Here is a 22,450-nt window from a genome sequence, read left to right on the forward strand (position 1 = left end):
ACACTCACCCAGTTCACCAATTTCCATTTGTTCCTGGGAATCAGCAGTCGCATTGCCATAAATGATCTCTGCTTCAGTCAGCTTCTGCTTTTTTATGTGCTGCTGATTCAAATATCTGAAAGTAATATTATATTACCGTTTTAATTAAAAGGATAATGATTTGTTGATGTTTATAAAATATTGAAATTTTAAAGAGGTTTTCTATTTCAAGCAATATTTTTATTAATGTAATTGAATGTTTACATAGCAAACATAAAATAAATCTGAATTTTACTTTCTGTTCTATTTCAGTGACTGAACTTTCACCACTTAATTATATAACTTCTTTTGGTAGGCAGAAACAAGAAACATTCGTCATAATGACGTAATTTTTTCAGTAAGTCAAACAAATCCTGTCTTTTCTAATAATGTAATTTTTTCAATGCCGGTAAGAAAAACTCTTCAAAAACAATGACTTCCGAATAATACCAAGTATGAAAATATTTTAAATTTGGAAACATCAACTTATTGTAAATAAATATCTCAACTACAGTAAAACACAGCTATTTAAAGCGATATTTCTTAATTTATACCTTAGTTTCATATTTTAAAAACCAAGAAGTAAGTAAATTGTGAGGAATACACCAATATTTATGACACATGTTAAGTATATTATTTGAGCTGTGAGCAATAATCTCCCACATGTCTGCTTACATTACCAGTAGTGAGATAGGGCACCTCCCTACTTTTAGTAAATAATTAAAACATCAGGAATATAACTATTGATTTTGCACTAAAACAATAACATTTGCTATGTAAATAAGCCTTCAAATATATGCCTAATGATTTCACACTAAAATAATCATTGGGAAAAAACTTGTTCAAATATATGACTAATGATTTCGTACTAAAGTAATCATTGGGATATGTAAATAATTATTCAAGGATATGCTGAATTTTAGCACAAAAATAATCACTGGTCTACCAAAGTCTAATGTCTAGCCTTTCAAAGATAAACGTTTACTTACAGATAGAGCCGGTGGAGATAGTTGATCCCCTGACTGTACTCATTCCAAGCCTGATTATAACATCTCAGCAATCCTGTGTCCCCATTCTCTTTGACTTTCTCTAGCAGTGACTTGACATGATTGTCCAGGTACTGTTTGGTCTCCTGGTATAACCTGTCCGCTAGCGGTTCAGGATACGCCACACACAGAGAGTAAACATCACTGAAACATCAAGGACAATTCATATTAGACTTATTACATTTTGGTGGGACTGTAACCTTCCAAGAGTCGGGGGGAGGGGTATGGATTACCTATCAGAAGAAAGTGAGTTCCGGGGATGCTCAACTGGAAAATTTTGAATATCTGAGGTCTCAAAACAGTGTTTTACAAATTTCTGAGATGAAGGAGAAAATTTTTCACAGAACTAAGTGTTTATTTCTCTCAGAGACGGAGGTACAGTAAAATCCTGGTTAATAGAAATAAAGCTGTAATAAGTTCAGATAATCTATTTTTCGGTTATATCTAAAAATTACCTATTAGAATGGGTGCATAGGGAAAATGAATTACGCAGAAACAATGTTTCTGTTATATTTTGGGAAGGCAGAAGGGGGGGGGGGAGATGACTAGCAGTCATGTGAGTCGGCTGGTGCGGCAGTGGATGCTAGTGTAGGCCAACACAGTGACAGATGAGTAATCTCAAGGACACGTTATTTGTCCATCCAGTCACTACAGCGATATGTCACGCACCCACCCACTTTTCTGCCCAGAGGAGAAGGGTTGGGGAATGTTCTCTTGTTGAATATAAACTATTTTGCATTATTTATATACATGTTATCGTTCATGGAATCATTTTGGTTGACCCCAGTTCAATTATCGGGGCTTTACAGTGCCACAACTAAAACTTCTTTGGCAGTAACGAGGCTTAGTGTCAAAGAATGAGGATAGATTAGATTGTCTGTATGGTTTAGTTGGTGGTTTAGTAGTGTTCCGTTTTAGTTTATATATCTATAGGACTGGATCAACATATTACCAAACACAAAAAAAAAAACTCTGTAGCTCTGTTGGTAATATGAGATGTTTATGAGGTTGTTTAAATAAAAAAGTTTATATAGCTGTCTCAGAGACCTGTAGTGATACCTTGAAGTAGCTGAGACGTGGGACTCATAAAAACTCAGCACTCAGAGGAAACCAAATCCCGCACCAGGTAATAGTCCACAACGTAATAGTGATAATAGCTTCACTATTGTACTTATAAGATGATCCAGCCTCAAGTAAGATGTGGTTATTCTGACATTTGATCAGCTTCGTGGTGTGCAGACCACTCAACGCAGTTGTTTTTTTATCAAACAACTGCTTTTGTGCCACAGGCCAACAAATATTTATATATGTATAAAGCCATCATCACCTTGATTGTACAAAAGATTATGATGCTCAACGCCAAAAATTCAATCCTTATTTCAGTTTAGTAGACTACGGATATTATGTTCAAGAGCAGGATCTTGGTGTTCAGAGATTCTAAGCTGATTTAGTAAGCAGCCTTGTTTTGAAAGCTTGGAGGAACTCTAATGTGGATCTTTCAATTTTTTAACATCAAAATATTCTTGAAAAGGTTGTTCAGCAATAGAACTCTTGCAGTGTAAACTTTTCAAAACACTTCTGAGGCCAAACGTGGAACTCCTGTACATAAGGTCTTACTTTAAACAGGGTGTGTGAAAGTTGATTTAGGGACTCGATTGTTATAAATGTTTCGTGCCAGTACCTCTATTAGCTCAATTCATACAAAATTTATTCTCAGGTACTTTTAAACATTTATTTTCTATTAATGATAAAGCAAAACTCTGAAAAAATATATTTGCCCGAAAAATAAATTGGTAGTATTCCTGCATACCAGTAAAATGTTGATAAAAAGTAAAATACAAATGTTAATAAAAATTGCCATTGTACATAATCATATTATTTCAAAGTTTCCCCGCTTGTTAGAAACATTTTTAATTACTCAAAACATATACTATGGAAACAAATCCATACATATTAAAACTATATTTAAAGTACATACTAATGACAAACCTGAATCGGTCGTTCCAAATCGACCTGGGTACATTTCCCAGAGTGATGACTCCTTTCACAGTCTCTTGTAAAACATCCCATGTCTGGTTAAAATCAACTTTCTTAGGTTTCAATGACATTTTGATAGCAAAGCATTAATCCTGTACCGACCTGAAAATTAAATATATCCATAAGATCTGTGTATTTAGGTTAATGATTGGGTCAGAGACAAGTTAGTAATATCAAGTCAAGAGTTAAGTTAGTAATACATAGTAAGAGTTGCCTTAATGATTGCTTGACTCATCATGGCAGTTCAGCTCTTCCATTAATCTAAATTACCTAATATTCGATAAAGTTAGATTTAAAATAGGTACTAGATTTAGAAATACTGGTTTAAATTTAGAAACATACTTTTAGTCATATTAATCTCATTATTAAACTACATATTTATTTATTTTAAGCTGTTGTCATTAGATATTTAAATTTATAATCTTTCGTATATTCATCCTTTCCGACACCTATAATCATCTCAAATGTAATTAAAATACTTCATTTTGTATCACCTACGACTGATGGTGTAAATTTCAGGATTTTAAAAACCTCTGATGATGTTTCTCAATGCCATCTACAGGAGACAACAAGATGCATTGAGATTCTGAATCAAACTGTCACTTGCATTGGACTTGATTTCTTAAAAAATAGAGTAGGTAATTGTTTCTATGGTATGTCTTTAAGTTATGCCTAAATTGCTATAATGAATCAAAATTACCTTAAGTAATTTAAGTCTGCTAATCAAATTTTATTTATGTATTGTTTACATAACTAAATTTTAGACTGACTGTTTGGTTTATAAATACAGAAAGAGCTGCAGTATGAGCAGCCATCACCACAATCAAATCATCGATATTCATCACTCTCTAAACTACCAAAGTTAAAATGTCAAACCGAATTACATTATAGGTATATCACTCAAATTACCATATAGTTCAGCTGTTTTTATATCTAAAGGAGTGATAATTTAATGTTGAATACAAAACTGTCTATGTGTATTTTATAAAATGTTATAAACAAAACAATGTAACATTTCAATACTTTTGAGTATTTTAAAGAATAAACATATGTGACAGCTTTTGACAAAAATAACACGTATGTTGTATTTTTATACCATACAAATGATTTGACTACTTGAATTAATTTGGAAAAATATTGTTATTCAATGCAATAAAAAGAGCTGGTAATAATCATTGTAAATAATAATTAGAATGTTTTTGTATTCCCTAGTTTAGGTAAATATTTCGATACTTTGGTATTATCTAGAGGTCACTATTTTTGGATGAGTTTTTCATACCAGTTGAGTTACCTAAAAAAAACTACATAATTAAAACAGAATAGTATATCAAACACATTATGATCTTTCTAATAATGTACTCTTTTTAGATCTCCGGAAAGAGAAACTCTTTCAAAATTAAAGACCTTTGAATAATACCAAACTACCGATATTTCTAATTAATTTTATACTCTGATTGGATTGTGGTGGCCACTTATTATACTGCACCAGAAGAAAGATGCTCATAATCTATAATAACATTAATCAAAACTAGGTAGACTTTAATAAGTGGTCTACACTAGTTATTTATTTGTTTTTATTGAGCGGATTAACTGTTTTTATCTGAATGGATAATTCAGTATTATAATTTATTTAACTTAAAATATGATTTATATTGGCTGCAGTATAATAAGTGGCCACCAACACATTTGAATCATGATTATCGATACTTTCAAATACTACATTTTACCTATAAATACTAAAAATCAATCATTGCCAGCTGTTTTTATTTTGTTTAGGTACTGAGTAGGCCAGTGACATCAGCAAGAACAATGCCAATGAACATGCAATTATTGTCTCAAAATGTATTTTTAAACATTAAACAATATTTTAAATGGTAAGCAAGATAATGACCTTGCTCCTTTAAATCCAAAGTATCCAGTTTGTAGTGAGGAAATGGATAGACTGTAATAAGCAGCCTACACTCGTTATTCGATTGCTATTATTGAATAGTTCGACTGATTTTATCCTAAGGAATAATTCGATATTACAATTTATTTAACTTAGCATATAACTGCAACTTATTAGTTATAGTAATTTTAATGTAAACAATAAACAACAAGAAGTAACTAATATTTATAAACTTTGAAAATAGTGATTATTATGAGGAAAATATGTGAGATATTTATCACAAGTGACTGTTTAAGTGCCTTCAACATGTCAATTTGGTTCCTAGTAACCAACCCATGGGGAGAATTCGTACCACCATTTCACAAAAGGGGTTACTCGTTAATATCAAGCTGGCAAATTGTAATATTGTAAGGTTTCTTTGATATCTAAGTCTAGGCTATAAATAGTTGATTTTGTAATGTTATTGTTAAATTTATGTTTTTAAAATTGTAATGTAAGAGATTCTTCTTGTTATGGTTATTTATAACTTTTCTTGTATATGATTTTTACATATCGAACTGTTAGATCATAGCAATCGAATAACGAGTGTAGGCCGCTTATTAAAGTCTCCCTGAGGAAATCAAACCTAGAATTAAAGATGGAAATCGAATAGTGAAATAGTATATGAGAAGAGATAATACGAGTTTCCAAGTTGCTAATGTTGTTAATCATAATAATAGACCTACTACAGAATTTTGAAAGTTGCACCAAACTGCCACAGGTGTGACCTCTCATGTGTTAATGACTTTTGTTTTGCCGGCATCAGTACCTGCAGAAAAGTTCAGACTGTCTAAAGTAATTGTGAGTACTACGCTGCTCAAACATAGTTTAAATAAAGTTTTGTTACTTACGTAATCTGACGAAAATACATTTCTTTTACATATAAAAGTATAGCTTCACTATAATATGTTATTATGAGTATAAAATATAATTCGTTCCACATTATCGCACAAAATTTAAAGTAAAATCGTGTTTGGAAATTAATTTAAAGTACTCATGCGTTTGATTATTGAATAATAGCGGCAAGACACGTTTGAAAATAGTAAAAGGTAAGTAAATATTAATGTTTTGTTGTAACATCTTATAATTATAAATAGTTTTCATTTATTGTTAATATATTGATTTTTAAAGTTTAAATCCAGTAGAAAGTATTGTTATTTGAAATACCTAATTACGTAATTTGGTGAGACATTTTGTTTTCAGTACTTTTAGATGGTCGTGAATATCGATGATTCGATTGAGTTGGTGGCCGCTTATTATACTGCAGCCTTAAAACTTATTAGCTACAGGAATTTTGATGTATGCCACAAGCAGCAAGAAGTATATAATTTTTTAAGAATTTTAACATGGCAAACATGAGGATTTATGTGAGATATTTTTATAAATACATGTGGATTTGCCTCCTGGTTACCTACCTATGGGGAGAATCCTTTCCTCCATTTCACAAAAGAGGTTGCTCATTGCTATCCTGGCAAGCTATAAATACTGTAGTTACATGTTTTTTTTATATTTAGGTCTAGGTTATAATTGGGGTAGACTTATATATTACAATTTATTAAAATTTGCATTTGATTTTAACTTATTAGTTATAGTAATTTCAATTTAAACAATAAACAGCAAGAAGTAACTAATATTTTTAAAGACTTTTATAATGGCTGGAAAATGAACATGTAGAAAATATGTGAGATATTTCTCACAAGTGACGAGTTTTGTTTAAGTGGCTTTAACACGTGGGTTTGGCTCCTGGTAACCCATAGGGAGAATTCTTTCTTCCATTTCACAAAAGTGGTTACTCATTAATATCAATAATATGATAATTTATTATAACTCTTATCGTGTAAGATTTTTACGTATCGAAGTTCGATAGGAACATATCGAATTATTCAATAAAAACAATCGAATAACGAGTGTAGGCCGCTTATTAAAATCTCCCCCATAGTTGGTTTTGTTATTTTAATATATTATTGTTAAATTTATGTTATTACAAATTATAATGTATTATTCCTGTTATTAATGTATTAACTTTTGTAGTATATTATTATTCTATCAAACTGTTTTACCAGTAACAATCGAATAGCGAGTGTAGGCCGCAAGTTTTCCCCTAACTATTGTGTTAATAACACAAACTAAATTAATATTCATGTTAAAGGGGAGACTTTACTAAGCAGCCTAAACACGTTAGTCGATTGTTATTTTTGTTATTATATAATATCCAATATCGATATTATATAATAATCGTATGGAACAAGAACTATACATTATAAAAAAAAATTACATACCATTTTTTAATTTTTAAAATAACATTAAAAAATAAAAACCTTTTTCTAGATCAATATTTCAGAGAAATGTTACGGTAATTATATTTTGCCCGGATAGCAGTGAGTAATGGTTTTGTGAAATTACGGAAAGGATTCTCTCCTGACAGGCACATTTCCCTGACTACAAAAAATTACAAATATGGTCTGCTAGACAGTCTTTTGTTATTCCACTTCTCTTGACTGTTCATCAAGAACTCTCAATTATTTATCTCACACAATTTCCTCATATTCATCGCCATTTACAAATGCTCCAAAAATTAGTTACTCCTAATAGTTTTTGTTTAGAACATTACTAGGTTTATAATGGGTAGGGTACAAAATGCAGACCCAGTTTTGGTAATTATCATATAAACGGCCGGAGCGGACAAATACGAGTTTTGCGTTATTAACTTAATGGAATCGTCCTATAGAACAAAAAAAATATAAGGTTTGATCGGGTGGAAATGAGAAATAACGAAGTTCTACAATATAAAAAAATGGAACAACTGTTCACGCGCGGAGTAATATTTCCATGTTGTACATCCACGTCATGCGTCACGTTACCTTTTGTGACCATAATTCAACCTTGTGATGACGTCATCGGATGCGTATCTTTGCAGATGACCATCTTTGCAAACGTAAATGAAAAATAATACTGAAATGAGCAGAATTTTGATCCAAATGAACAATGTTTATCTTAATTTTGAGCTACAAATTAATTACTTGTTATCAAAATGAGACGAGTGCCTCTGGCCATCAGCGTGGTGCTGCCAAAGCCTGCGCTGATATCAATGAAAAAAAAACATCCCTCGAGATAGTACATCTATCAGTAAAATATCAAATACTAGAGGGGCTGATCAGAAATATAAATTGAAATGTAATGCAAAGCCAATTATGTAAAGTGAAAAAACTTAATAAATCATGAAAAACTCTAATATAAATATATAGATGGATATTAACTGAGAAGACTTACTTTTTCTAATTTTCCCATCGCAACGAAACAACAAAGTCTCCTGGTTTAAAAACAACATGCGGGCCGCACAACGAACAAATACACTCATTATTAAAAAAAATTCCATGTTCAATTAAAAAGGAAATAATTTTGTTTTGGTTAAAACGTAAACTCTTTACGTGCCCTACTAAACACTCCGACACACACAATTCACTAGGGTTGGTTGAATTAGTGGATGGTTGATTAATAATTGTAACGCACTAACTCAATCCAACCTACTGAACACGATATCTTGTGAAGCACTGACTCATGCCCTGGAGAACTCAGATAACAGATAAGCTATCAGGCTGCTATCAGTCTGACCGCAGATAATATTCAAGTAAACAGATTATCCAGACACAGCACACAAACTGAACATTAAAACATTACAAACTTAACTACTTATGATATAGGCTACCCCCTAAAATCATGTTATTTGTCATCTGCACCCCCTAGTACTATATTTTTTTTTTTCAGGAGGGTGAGCAGAATACTTTGATAACGTCAAATTTGTGATTTGCCGCCTCGGCCTTTAATCTTATAATATCCCCAGTTTTTTATATCGAAATTGGCAAACAATATTATTTAATCATAACCATTGATATAATCAATTGATACTGATTAATTATTTTGAACAATTAACTTAAATAATCTATATCAACAGCTGTAAACACTTTCAAATAATACTCGTAATGTAATATTTCAATTTTATATTTAAGTAACATTTGATTATTAAAAATGGCAGTCAATTTTAGAAAACTACACAACATTGCTTTAAAAGATGATAAGACATGATTTTTGTGACTTCAACATGTTGGACTCGTACTGAAACACCCATTATGTGAAATTTGTGGGAAAGAAACAACTGTACCTGTGAGAGGAGCAAATATAGTCGTCTTCAGTTTTCCTAATTTTGGTTATAATAATTTGTTTGATCACTGTAAATATTAAGTTCAAATTTTAATTTAAAACATATGATTGTTATTGAGGACTATAGATACTTTAAATCGATTGATATTCTAGGATTTGAGATGTGAATATTAGGTATGAATGGTCACATTCTTCGATATAAAAAACCGGGTCCGCTTATCGTACTCTACCCCCTATAGTTAAAAAGTTCATATGTTAATTTAAATAAATTGTAGTGTTATAAAATTCCTCATTTGATAAGTAGCTACAATCCAAACATTTAATAAAAATAACCCGAATACAAGAGTAGGCTGCTCATTAAAGTCTAAGTTACCTTGTTAAAAATACTTCTCCGCAAGTACCAAATGTTCCATATATACCTTATTTTAATTTTGTAGGTAGAACCTGATATTCATACTGATACATCTAATATTGATTATTAAAATAAAACATTGAGTGTTTATTTCATTATTTAAATAGAATTTATAGTTGCTGTTTGATCACTTTATAGGCCCCATCACTGTTTTCATGGCCCAATACAAAACTGCATCTGGCCTATAGGAGAATATACTACAGCTATAGTCTATAGTAGGCTTATATACAATATCTGGCTCAAAACCTTATCTAGAATAATTAAAGATTGAATTGCAGATGACTGTGGCCAATACAGTAGGCCTAAGCCTATGCTTTTTTGTAAATTTGCAATTGAACTCAAAAAACATTACAGTAAAAAAATATAAATTACAAATTAAGTTAGGGTAATAAACACAATAGGCTAGAGAAATTTAAAAACTACAGGATATTAACTTAGATCTTTTAAATTGACTAGCCTTTAAACATTGCTAATAACATTGGAAATAATTGTGAATAAAGACAAACAGATTTTCAGTAGTTATATATAAAAATTATAGACCTAATAACATTAAATTAAGAATATCTAGCTGAATTGAAAAAGTTCCTATAATATATTTCGCAAAATGCTACAAAACACTTTTGACATAGGCTTAGGCTATGCGACGTATTAAACAGGACAATACTTACTAAAAGGCTATATCTTTACAGTATACTCCTCTACGTGACTGACGACTTCTTGATTACAATTAATATTGTATTAATCCTAAGTAAATCAAACTAGAAGTTGAAAAAAACACATAACCACTTCTACACAGTTTTGCTTGCAATAGAAATACAACTTTCTAGTTCTGTGCTGCACTTTTTGACTTTTGATTTTGGCAATGATTTTGTCACAGGCATACAACAAAATAGGTCATAGGTTAGTACGTCGAAATTATACCAATCATGTTGGCCTTGTTCCAAATATATATTTTAGTTTAGAGGTATATGATTCAATGTAGAAATACTCACGAACGAAGTCTTCTACCATGTGGTCCTATGACACATATCTATATTGACATATCTCAATAAAATGATGAAGGCTACTTATAATTCTTAAAGATACAAACTTTGTAGTTTTTATCAAAATATTGACTTTAATATTCTCCGAAATTTAATTTAAAAACAAATTATATAGGAGTTGTAACTCAAACAATGACTATTGATGAATATCATACATTATTGAGCCAGATATACATTACAGATGAATTCTTGATATCTAGACATTAATGATGAATATCAGATTTTCCAGAGTTAACTTTCACCAAGGTATAATTTTCTATGTTATACAACTCTCTAGAATAATCTAAGGTCATGAATTAAATGTGACTTTGCTTTAGAATCAATAGTGCATGGCACACCTTGACAATAAGCCTTACTGAAATTAAGATTTGACTTTCGTCATTAAATTTTTAGGGAATAATGAGTATAAAAATTATTGAATAAGGTGATGTTAGATTACATGTACTCGTACATCAAATTTTCAATCAGAAATCACTATGCTTAGCCAAGATAATATTTACTTGTTTTGAAAGATTCACGTATTATTAGAATAATAGTAAATAAATATCGGTAACGCATTAACAATTTTTGGACGGTGAAATTACTAAAATTTAAAATAAATATTCAACCTAAGAACCGTTGAGTCTATTCAGAAATCGGCAGCAAGACATCACTCTACTACCATTATATTACTAATTTGTTTGTTATTAGTTTCCCTATGATAAGTCATGAACAGCTATGATTATGTGAGACCATAAATCTCATTATTCAATATAGCGGGATCTAGCTTTATTTATATGCGTTAATAATTTATATGATGCAGATGAGAGACAGTGAATTTAGGCAGATTGAATCTTTAAAAATAATTATAAACGTCAACTGTATTATGCTGGTCTATACGTTGATCGATACGTATCTGATACCAATCAGTACCTGATAGAATATTGTTCTATAGTAAGATTATTACTTGTTTAGGATATGGGCTTGATCCACAACTTATCAAATCTAGGAGTGGAAGGATTGATAAAGAAATTGTCCGGAATCTACCTCTAGAAATCACGCCGTTTTACTCTTAATAATAAGCTATCTGCGGGGAGTAGTACAGTTAGATACTTTAGATTTCAATTTTAGTTGGCCTTCACACACAACAAAATTATCGAGGCGAAACGTATCATGGGCTACACGATGCCAATACTACTTTGCCAAAGATCATCGCTTTCCCTTGGGGTAAAAATAACATTATTTCTACTAATAATACGCTCTACACTGATGTATGCACAGTACATGTACATCTGCTGCTTGGTGGGCGTTTTGCTGCCGAACCAACAAGAAATAGCTGGAATTGTGCCAAAATAAGGCTTTGGGATAGATTACCCGTCAAACCTGGTTTGTACGTAAAATTATGACTCATATGCTTGGAGGCTATGATGCTAAGAGAGTACGCCAACTCAACTACAGAAAAGCTACTCCGTGAGGTAGCAATGTCAGGATTGCCACACATTGAATATATCGCCTGTTGTAATAGACCAGTATAAATATTTTAGCCTCGTCCAGCAGCCATACTAGACGATCCGCCTTAATATCTAATAATACTCAGATACTAAACCATGCCTTAGTTGAAAACTATAAAAACTCCGTTTTCTAGGTCGCAATACCCATAGGGACACTTCATTAAGTAATATAAACATGTTTCTACAGCAATGGTTAAGATAAATATGTCAATCAGTGGCAAAGTCCAGTCACTGAAAATTTAAAATCTTACAAATTTAGTGTGTAAGAATACACACATCCATGCCTTGGCTCAGCCGGGCAGGCTGGCTTGCCACCAAGAAACCTTTTGAAGGTTTTCACACCCTGCTAAAAACAAAACCTTGAGAAAAGTCACAAGTTATAAGAACAAGAAGCTGCTGAATTGGAACGATTGTTCTTCACACTTAAATGATGTATAGCTATTTAGAAACATCGCCTTATTTGGTCTATAGTCATTGGCGTAACACTACATTCTACTAAGTAAAATAGTCTACAAATGGCTTACCCAATTTAATAAAAGGAAGGAATGTACGTGTGATGTGATGCACACAATGAAGGTACCACAGTCTAACTGGCGTAAGTTTTAATATAGAAACATAAACTATAGAATAATAAGGCAAATAATATATAGGATATGTACATGTCAACACAAAAATGAATTTACTTAATAAAAAAGACAAAGTGTGTATCATATAAAGAATTTAAAAATAAACATCAGAATTCTTCTGTATAACCGTCTCGGTCCGAGTCCTGCCAAAACAGTAATTAAAATGGCTTCTAGAAGCTGCGTTGGGAAGGTAACACTTGTCAAATAAACTTTAGGCAGTAAATAAACTTGCTTAATTTAGGAAAAAAAAAAACACTCAGATAAATAAGAACACGAAAGGTCTCACAAAAATAAAATTTCTTATTTATTTGAATGTTTGTTCATAAATTAAGCATTTAATTCCAATAAGAAGAAGCTGGTAGAATGTAGTAAATAACTGGTATAACAAAGTTGATAAAATCATGTATGGTCGTACTGTTCGTTAACCCCTTACATAATTTTGTTAGATGCTCTATAGTGATTTTACGGTTGGTCTTAGTGGAGGCTATCAATGACAACGGCTTTGGTTTCATTACGATCTACAACTTTGTCTCCATAACCTTTCACCTTATATTTAATATTTACATGTAAATACATAATAGAATAAAACATAAAATCTAACATGTCCAAAATAAAATATCTTTATTAAGTAAGATTATTGGTCCCCACTTTTTTGACGGAAACCTCAACGGTCCGCAGTATGCTGAATTTATCAGAGAAACTCTCCCTGTCCTATTGGACGATGTTCCTATTCAAACCCTGAACACCATTGTGGTATCAGCAAGATGGCACCCCTCCGCATTACGCTCAAGCTGCCCGAAATGCGGTGAGTGAGAGATTTCAAGAGCAATGGATAGGTAGAGGTGGGCCGGTAGCGTGGCCTCCTCGATTACCTGACCTTTCTCCTTTGGATTTCTTTCTGTGGGGAGCCATAAAAGATAAGGTGTACCGCACGCCCTTGCGTGAAAGGATACGCAACGAGTACAGTTAAATTGGCGAAGACATTTTAATCAGGGTACAAAGAGTGCATGTGCAACGACTCAGAAAGTGCATTGAGGCAGAAGGGCGGCACTTCAAAAATTTGATTTGAACTTGTAAAGTTACTAAGCTATTAGAACTGGTCTTTTGTTTTGGTATTGCTATTACAATAATAATTTTTTAGATAATTTTTAAATGTGTTCAATAAAATATGTATTTTTTAAATGTGTTTGTTTAACTGTGATCTATCTAAGTCGCTGCTTTTGAAATCTATTTTTATCTCAAATATATTTTTACCAAATATTTAGCCGAATAGTTACATGAATATCAAAGCAAAATGATTAATGCTCAGCGTAAAATATGTCTAATATCAAATCACATACAAACTACACGCATAACAAAACACTAACAACAATCGTGTAAGGATTGAACATAATATCAACGTTGAGGTGTACCAAACCGTTGTAGCTGTGGAACTGCAACAAGATTGCGATAAACGTGGAAGGGTACCAGATTACAGTTCCTTGCAAAGGAACGTAATGTTTATTTTGTTATATCTACATCTATTTACTTCGTTGTAACGTGACCGATGGTAAGATGTGTAAATTAACAATAATTGGTTGAAATTCTATAAATATTGCAAACACTTGGCATTTCAAAATACATATAAAACAATTTGTTTAGTTTTTTGGACTCAATACTACAAAGTATATAAAATATGGCAAGGTATAGAAAAATATTAACGTATGTAGGAGTAAGATCAAAATAATGAAAATTAATAATATTAAAAACGGGAAAAACTCCTTTATAACTACAGAATAAATTCCGGATAATGTGTTACCCACACAAGTAAAAAATATACACAACGTATTACCCTACAAAAAATTGATGAGTACAAATACAAAATCTCCATTGATAGCAGAAACTTTTGGAGGGAGAAAAATAAAAGGTGTGAATAATATCCTCTCAGGTCTCGTTGTAACCTGTATTTTCAGTACATGTTTCTAGTGTGGGCCCCTCTAGCTATATAGTATCTGTTTACTTGTCGCGTCTCCTACATTTGCTAAGTAAGTTTTTATAAAGTATTGCTTTAATCTTTAGACTAATACAGTTCATATATTTTTAGCCGGGCCCCTTAAACTTTTGATGATAAACCAAATCCCGAAAGACTGTTTCCGTTCAGCCCCGACAGCGGCTTGGCCTTGAAGCGTTTGGTGATAAACCAAGTCATATAGTTTAGTGTTACGTTTAAATCGACATGACCACTTAATTTTTATTTAAATAATAATAATTGTCATTTCTTTCTGAATTGCAAGCTTTTGGAGTGTTAAACGATACTTTTATTACTGTTTATTTTTATTTTATCTTTCGCGTTAGTAGGTACCGCCGAATACGTATTCACGCTTGTAATATGAATTACGTACACAAATAAACAAAAAATTGTCATTTCACATTAGCAGCTGGTCAATCAGGCCCGTAACCCCTAGTAATGACAAGTGTTTGATATTATGAATATGAAATAAGCAGTTTATTCGTCCGTCTGTTATGGAATCATTTCACTTTTTCGGATTTTATTGTAGGCTTTACGAAATTGGTATCACTAACTGCTATGTTAGAATCTGAATCTCGTCTTACGTCTTCTCCACATCCTTCGATCGTATCCCTTCCCTCTGGATATAATGAACCACTACATTTATGGGCAGTTAGGCAAAAGTGTATTCTCTTAAAATCAAAACCGGGACCACGGTCAGAACATAGTATATTTTATTAACCTAGGAATGGTCCCCGTCAATAGTAGGCCGAGTTATCAGCGGCAACTTAATTTATGTAAGAAATTCGAACCTTTCTGCCGTAAATTTCCATATTAATAATAAAAGGGAAAGTACGAGAAATATGTTAACGGCATTACCTAACCATGTCGGATTATATTGTAGGCCTTGGGAAAATGACGATGTGTGTGAAAGTAATCTTCCTTCCTATCAACTTCGATCGATCTTATCCCCTCCTGTGAGGTTATGATGAATCACTAAACTCACAGACAGTAGTTTAGAAATAGGTAAGTTTTAGTCTTCCCAAAAAACCAGCTCTGGGTCCTGGTTCAGAACATAGTAGTAGTTTATAAACCCATTAACGATCCCAGCCATAGTTGGTTCATTTATGCGCGGCAACTTAATTCTTGTAAGAAATCTAACTCCTCCCCCGCGGATTTTCGAGAATTGTAGGCCTATATAATAAAGCATGTTTACTCATAGACTGAATTAGTTTTTTTGCGTTGTTTAGTTAGTGAAGCTATACCACTGTCGTAGGCTAACCGTTTCTATTAATGCGATTAAGTAATATAACCACAAATCTGATAAAAATTATAAATAATCTAGATCACATGTACAGTATATTGTGGTTTAATCGCTTGAGGAAACTGTTGTAATAACAAGCGTGTAAGCACAAAAATGTTCATTAAATCATAATTTTTATTTGAGGACTCATCTTTAAATCTCCACTTTCTTATATTTATATAGAAGACTAAATGTACACACTACGCTACTTTATGGTAAGCATACTGGCTTTCACTTTTGACAATGAATAATTTCATCTATAATAAACAAAACACCGATAAATAATTAATACGAGCATGTTATGCATTTATAATACATAAATCAATAGAATGTGATTTGTGTTGAATCACATGAGTATATACAGATAGAGTTTATTAACCTTATTATTTCAATACTTTCGATATATGTGGATTTATTTTTAATAACATAAAAATACACTTAATTAGTGTTCCTTGATCGTGTATTGTAAGCTGCTTTTTAATTACGTACATTATCAGAATGTAGGTTGGTCTTTACCTGGATGTTTATATGTAACTAGTTTTAATTATTCTTTAATCTTCGTTGAAAGAATGATGTATTAATCTGTATATAGAAATATTACTTGATTAATTGTGAAAATGAAAACCAGGCGAAAAGTACTGTCAGTTCACTTCCTGTCCACTAGGGCACAGAGTTAGTTTGCACAAAACCAGGTAGGTGCGCCCTTGTTGTGCTATTTTCTCAGTAGTAAAATTTGTTATTGTATTTTCTGAAAAAATACAAGGCTTTAATGAGTTAAAGTACAGTTGTTGTTATTTAAATTATAGTACTTTTAAGAATATCTTGTATACTATATACAATATACAAGATAAAAAGGGCAAAACTGTAAACTTTGTATACAGACTCTCATTTACATATATAATTGTAGAATCTTTAAATAGTGTATAGTTAGGTTATATAAGGTACAAGTCAGGTACAAAACTTCTATGAATCACTAATTTTTAAAAGCTGCATTCATTTAAATTTAACAGCATGATGAATTGCAGCTGATATGAATTCCTTGAAGGTAAGCTTGTTGGAAACTGGTAGGTTGAGGTGGTTAATAAATATCATTTGCTGTTAATATATTATTTTTAAAGTACTTCATTGTGATATATAAAGCTAATGTTTGAATCTGATAATGTAAAAATGATATATATGTGGACAAAAGTTTAATTGTTTTATAATAAGTATTGAGTAACTAACTAATTGTAATCCTTTGGGATGTTTTATGTAACGCACTAGCAGAATAAATAATCCTTACTAGTATAACGACAAGTCCAAGTTGGGTACACTAGTGAATACATATGGACTTATAGGAACAATTTGTTTTTACTCTGGTTAACGATCATTAACGAATGACTTGAGTCTTGTTTCAGTTTAAACTGATCTGCAGCGTGCAGCGCAACGTCCTCAGTCAGGTTAATCGATATTTCAACTGCAACTAACAATATCATACAAAGTTTGAGACCTCCTGAAAATAAGAGATGGCCAGTGGAAGGTATTATAAATCTCTTTGATCCGTTTATGAACGCAATTTTTAGAGACTCTGAAATAAGAGAGAGAAAAGTGGTTTTCAATAATAATAAGTTATATCACTGATAAATTTTTATTTATAGTCACTAACAACGTTGACCGTATCAGTGTAGTATCCATGGTATCTTTAACAAATAAAACATTCCAAAAATAGGAACAATCCGTTTGTAGCACAACTAAAACTTAAACATTGATACATTTTGTATTATTTGAGAACTGCAGAAATTAACGTCTTGTTCATGTTAAAAATTGATATAAGCTTATCTTACTTTGTAAATTTGTATTTCCGTGCTGAAAAATTTTATATAGATGCAAGCAATCGTGTAAGGATTGAACATAATATCAACGTTGAGGTGTACCAAACCGTTGTAGCTGTGGAACTGCAAAAAGATCGCGATAACCTTGTAAGGGTACCTGGATTACAGTTCCTTGCAAAGGAAGGTAATGTTTATTTTGTTATATCTACATCTATTTACTTCGTTGTAACGTGACCGATGGTAAGACGTGCAAAATTAACAATAATTGGTTTAAATTATATAAATATTGCAAACACTCGACATATTTTAAATACATATAAAAAAAACTATTTGTTTAGATTTTTGCATCCAGTACTACAAAGTATATCAAATATGGCAAGGTATAGAAAAATATTAACGTATGTAGGAGTAAGATCAAAATAATGAAAATTAATAATATTAAAAACGGGAAAAACTCCTTTATAACTACAGAATAAATTCCGGATAATGTGTTACCCACACAAGTAAAAAATATACACAACGTATTACCCACAAAAAATTGATGAGTACAAATACAAAATCTCCATTGATAGCAGAAACTTTTGGAGGGAGAAAAATAAAAGGTGTGAATAATATCCTCTCAGGTCTCGTTGTAACCTGTATTTTCAGTACATGTTTCTAGTGTGGGCCCCTCTAGCTATATAGTATCTGTTTACTTGTCGCGTCTCCTACATTTGCTAAGTAAGTTTTTATAAAGTAATGCTTTAATCTTTAGACTAATACAGTTCAACTATTTTTAGCCGGGCCCCTTAAACTTTTGATGATAAACCAAATCCCGAAAGACTGTTTCCGTTCAGCCCCGACAGCGGCTTGGCCTTGAAGCGTTTGGTGATAAACCAAGTCATATAGTTTAGTGTTACGTTTAAATCGACATGACCACTTAATTTTTATTTAAATAATAATAATTGTCATTTCTTTCTGAATTGCAAGCTTTTGGAGTGTTAAACGATACTTTTATTACTGTTTATTTTTATTTTATCTTTCGCGTTAGTAGGTACCGCCGAATACGTATTCACGCTTGTAATATGAATTACGTACACAAATAAACAAAAAATTGTCATTTCACATTAGCAGCTGGTCAATCAGGCCCGTAACCCCTAGTAATGACAAGTGTTTGATATTATGAATATGAAATAAGCAGTTTATTCGTCCGTCTGTTATGGAATCATTTCACTTTTTCGGATTTTATTGTAGGCTTTACGAAATTGGTATCACTAACTGCTATGTTAGAATCTGAATCTCGTCTTACGTCTTCTCCACATCCTTCGATCGTATCCCTTCCCTCTGGATATAATGAACCACTACATTTATGGGCAGTTAGGCAAAAGTGTATTCTCTTAAAATCAAAACCGGGACCACGGTCAGAACATAGTATATTTTATTAACCTAGGAATGGTCCCCGTCAATAGTAGGCCGAGTTATCAGCGGCAACTTAATTTATGTAAGAAATTCGAACCTTTCTGCCGTAAATTTCCATATTAATAATAAAAGGGAAAGTACGAGAAATATGTTAACGGCATTACCTAATCATGTCGGATTATATTGTAGGCCTTGGGAAAATGACGATGTGTGTGAAAGTAATCTTCCTTCCTATCAACTTCGATCGATCTTATCCCCTCCTGTGAGGTTATGATGAATCACTAAACTCACAGACAGTAGTTTAGAAATAGGTAAGTTTTAGTCTTCCCAAAAAACCAGCTCTGGGTCCTGGTTCAGAACATAGTAGTAGTTTATAAACCCATTAACGATCCCAGCCATAGTTGGTTCATTTATGCGCGGCAACTTAATTCTTGTAAGAAATCTAACTCCTCCCCCGCGGATTTTCGAGAATTGTAGGCCTATATAATAAAGCATGTTTACTCATAGACTGAATTAGTTTTTTTGCGTTGTTTAGTTAGTGAAGCTATACCACCGTCGTAGGCTAACCGTTTCTATTAATGCGATTAAGTAATATAACCACAAATCTGATAAAAATTATAAATAATCTAGATCACATGTACAGTATATTGTGGTTTAATCGCTTGAGGAAACTGTTGTAATAACAAGCGTGTAAGCACAAAAATGTTCATTAAATCATAATTTTTATTTGAGTACTCATCTTTAAATCTCCACTTTCTTATATTTATATAGAAGACTAAATGTACACACTACGCTACTTTATGGTAAGCATACTGGCTTTCACTTTTGACAATGAATAATTTCATCTATAATAAACAAAACACCGATAAATAATTAATACGAGCATGTTATGCATTTATAATACATAAATCAATAGAATGTGATTTGTGTTGAATCACATGAGTATATACAGATAGAGTTTATTAACCTTATCATTTCAATACTTTCGATATATGTGGATTTATTTTTAATAACATAAAAATACACTTAATTAGTGTTCCTTGATCGTGTATTGTAAGCTGCTTTTTAATTACGTACATTATCAGAATGTAGGTTAGTCTTTACCTGGATGTTTATATGCAACTAGTTTTAATTATTCTTTAATCTTCGTTGAAAGAATGATGTATTAATCTGTATATAGAAATATTACTTGATTAATTGTGAAAATGAAAACCAGGCGAAAAGTACTGTCAGTTCACTTCCTGTCCACTAGGGCACAGAGTTAGTTTGCACAAAAGCTGGTAGGTGCGCCCTTGTTGTGCTATTTTCTCAGTAGTAAAATTTGTTATTGTATTTTCTGAAAAAATACAAGGCTTTAATGAGTTAAAGTACAGTTGTTGTTATTTAAATTATAGTACTTTTAAGAATATCTTGTATACTATATACAATATACAAGATAAAAAGGGCAAAACTGTAAACTTTGTATACAGACTCTCATTTACATATATAATTGTAGAATCTTTAAATAGTGTATAGTTAGGTTATATAAGGTACAAGTCAGGTACAAAACTTCTATGAATCACTAATTTTTAAAAGCTGCATTCATTTAAATTTAACAGCATGATGAATTGCAGCTGATATGAATTCCTTGAAGGTAAGCTTGTTGGAAACTGGTAGGTTGAGGTGGTTAATAAATATCATTTGCTGTTAATATATTATTTTTAAAGTACTTCATTGTGATATATAAAGCTAATGTTTGAATCTGATAATGTAAAAATGATATATATGTGGACAAAAGTTTAATTGTTTTATAATAAGTATTGAGTAACTAACTAATTGTAATCCTTTGGGATGTTTTATGTAACGCACTAGCAGAATAAATAATCCTTACTAGTATAACGACAAGTCCAAGTTGGGTACACTAGTGAATACATATGGACTTATAGGAACAATTTGTTTTTACTCTGGTTAACGATCATTAACGAATGACTTGAGTCTTGTTTCAGTTTAAACAGATCTGCAGCGTGCAGCGCAACGTCCTCAGTCAGGTTAATCGATATTTCAACTGCAACTAACAATATCATACAAAGTTTGAGACCTCCTGAAAATAAGAGATGGCCAGTGGAAGGTATTATAAATCTCTTTGATCCGTTTATGAACGCAATTTTTAGAGACTCTGAAATAAGAGAGAGAAAAGTGGTTTTCAATAATAATAAGTTATATCACTGATAAATTTTTATTTATAGTCACTAACAACGTTGACCGTATCAGTGTAGTATCCATGGTATCTTTAACAAATAAAACATTCCAAAAATAGGAACAATCCGTTTGTAGCACAACTAAAACTTAAACATTGATACATTTTGTATTATTTGAGAACTGCAGAAATTAACGTCTTGTTCATGTTAAAAATTGATATAAGCTTATCTTACTTTGTAAATTTGTATTTCCGTGCTGAAAAATTTTATATAGATGCAAGCAATCGTGTAAGGATTGAAACATAATATCAACGTTGAGGTGTACCAAACCGTTGTAGCTGTGGAACTGCAAAAAGATCGCGATAACCTTGTAAGGGTTCTGGATTACAGTTCCTTGCAAAGGAAGGTAATGTTTATTTTGTTATATCTACATCTATTTACTTCGTTGTAACGTGACCGATGGTAAGACGTGCAAAATTAACAATAATTGGTTTAAATTCTATAAATATTGCAAACACTCGATATATTTTAAATACATATAAAACTATTTGTTTAGATTTTTGCATCCAGTACTACAAAGTATATCAAATATGGCAAGGTATAGAAAAATATTAACGTATGTAGGAGTAAGATCAAAATAATGAAAATTAATAATATTAAAAACGGGAAAAACTCCTTTATAACTACAGAATAAATTCCGGATAATGTGTTACCCACACAAGTAAAAAATATACACAACGTATTACCCACAAAAAATTGATGAGTACAAATACAAAATCTCCATTGATAGCAGAAACTTTTGGAGGGAGAAAAATAAAAGGTGTGAATAATATCCTCTCAGGTCTCGTTGTAACCTGTATTTTCAGTACATGTTTCTAGTGTGGGCCCCTCTAGCTATATAGTATCTGTTTACTTGTCGCGTCTCCTACATTTGCTAAGTAAGTTTTTATAAAGTAATGCTTTAATCTTTAGACTAATACAGTTCAACTATTTTTAGCCGGGCCCCTTAAACTTTTG

At 31.8% G+C, this 22,450-nt stretch overlaps 1 protein-coding gene across 1 annotated transcript in view; it reads right to left on the reverse strand.

Annotated features, from left to right (window-relative positions):
* Positions 1-10,479, reverse strand: part of LOC124362921 (cullin-2) — a 33,950-nt gene extending 23,471 nt beyond the window's left edge. Inside the window, exons 1-4 of the mRNA XM_046817814.1 lie at positions 10,267-10,479; positions 3,054-3,203; positions 1,008-1,208; positions 9-115 (exon numbers count right to left, since the gene is read on the reverse strand). Coding sequence (XP_046673770.1) covers positions 9-115; positions 1,008-1,208; positions 3,054-3,172 — 427 coding nt within the window. The 5' untranslated portion in view covers positions 3,173-3,203; positions 10,267-10,479. The remainder of the gene's footprint in view (positions 1-8; positions 116-1,007; positions 1,209-3,053; positions 3,204-10,266) is intronic.
* Between the last annotated feature and the right edge of the window lie 11,971 nt (positions 10,480-22,450).

This window comes from Homalodisca vitripennis, chromosome 5 (assembly GCF_021130785.1).
Source record: "Homalodisca vitripennis isolate AUS2020 chromosome 5, UT_GWSS_2.1, whole genome shotgun sequence".
Taxonomy (NCBI): Eukaryota; Metazoa; Arthropoda; class Insecta; order Hemiptera; family Cicadellidae; genus Homalodisca; species Homalodisca vitripennis.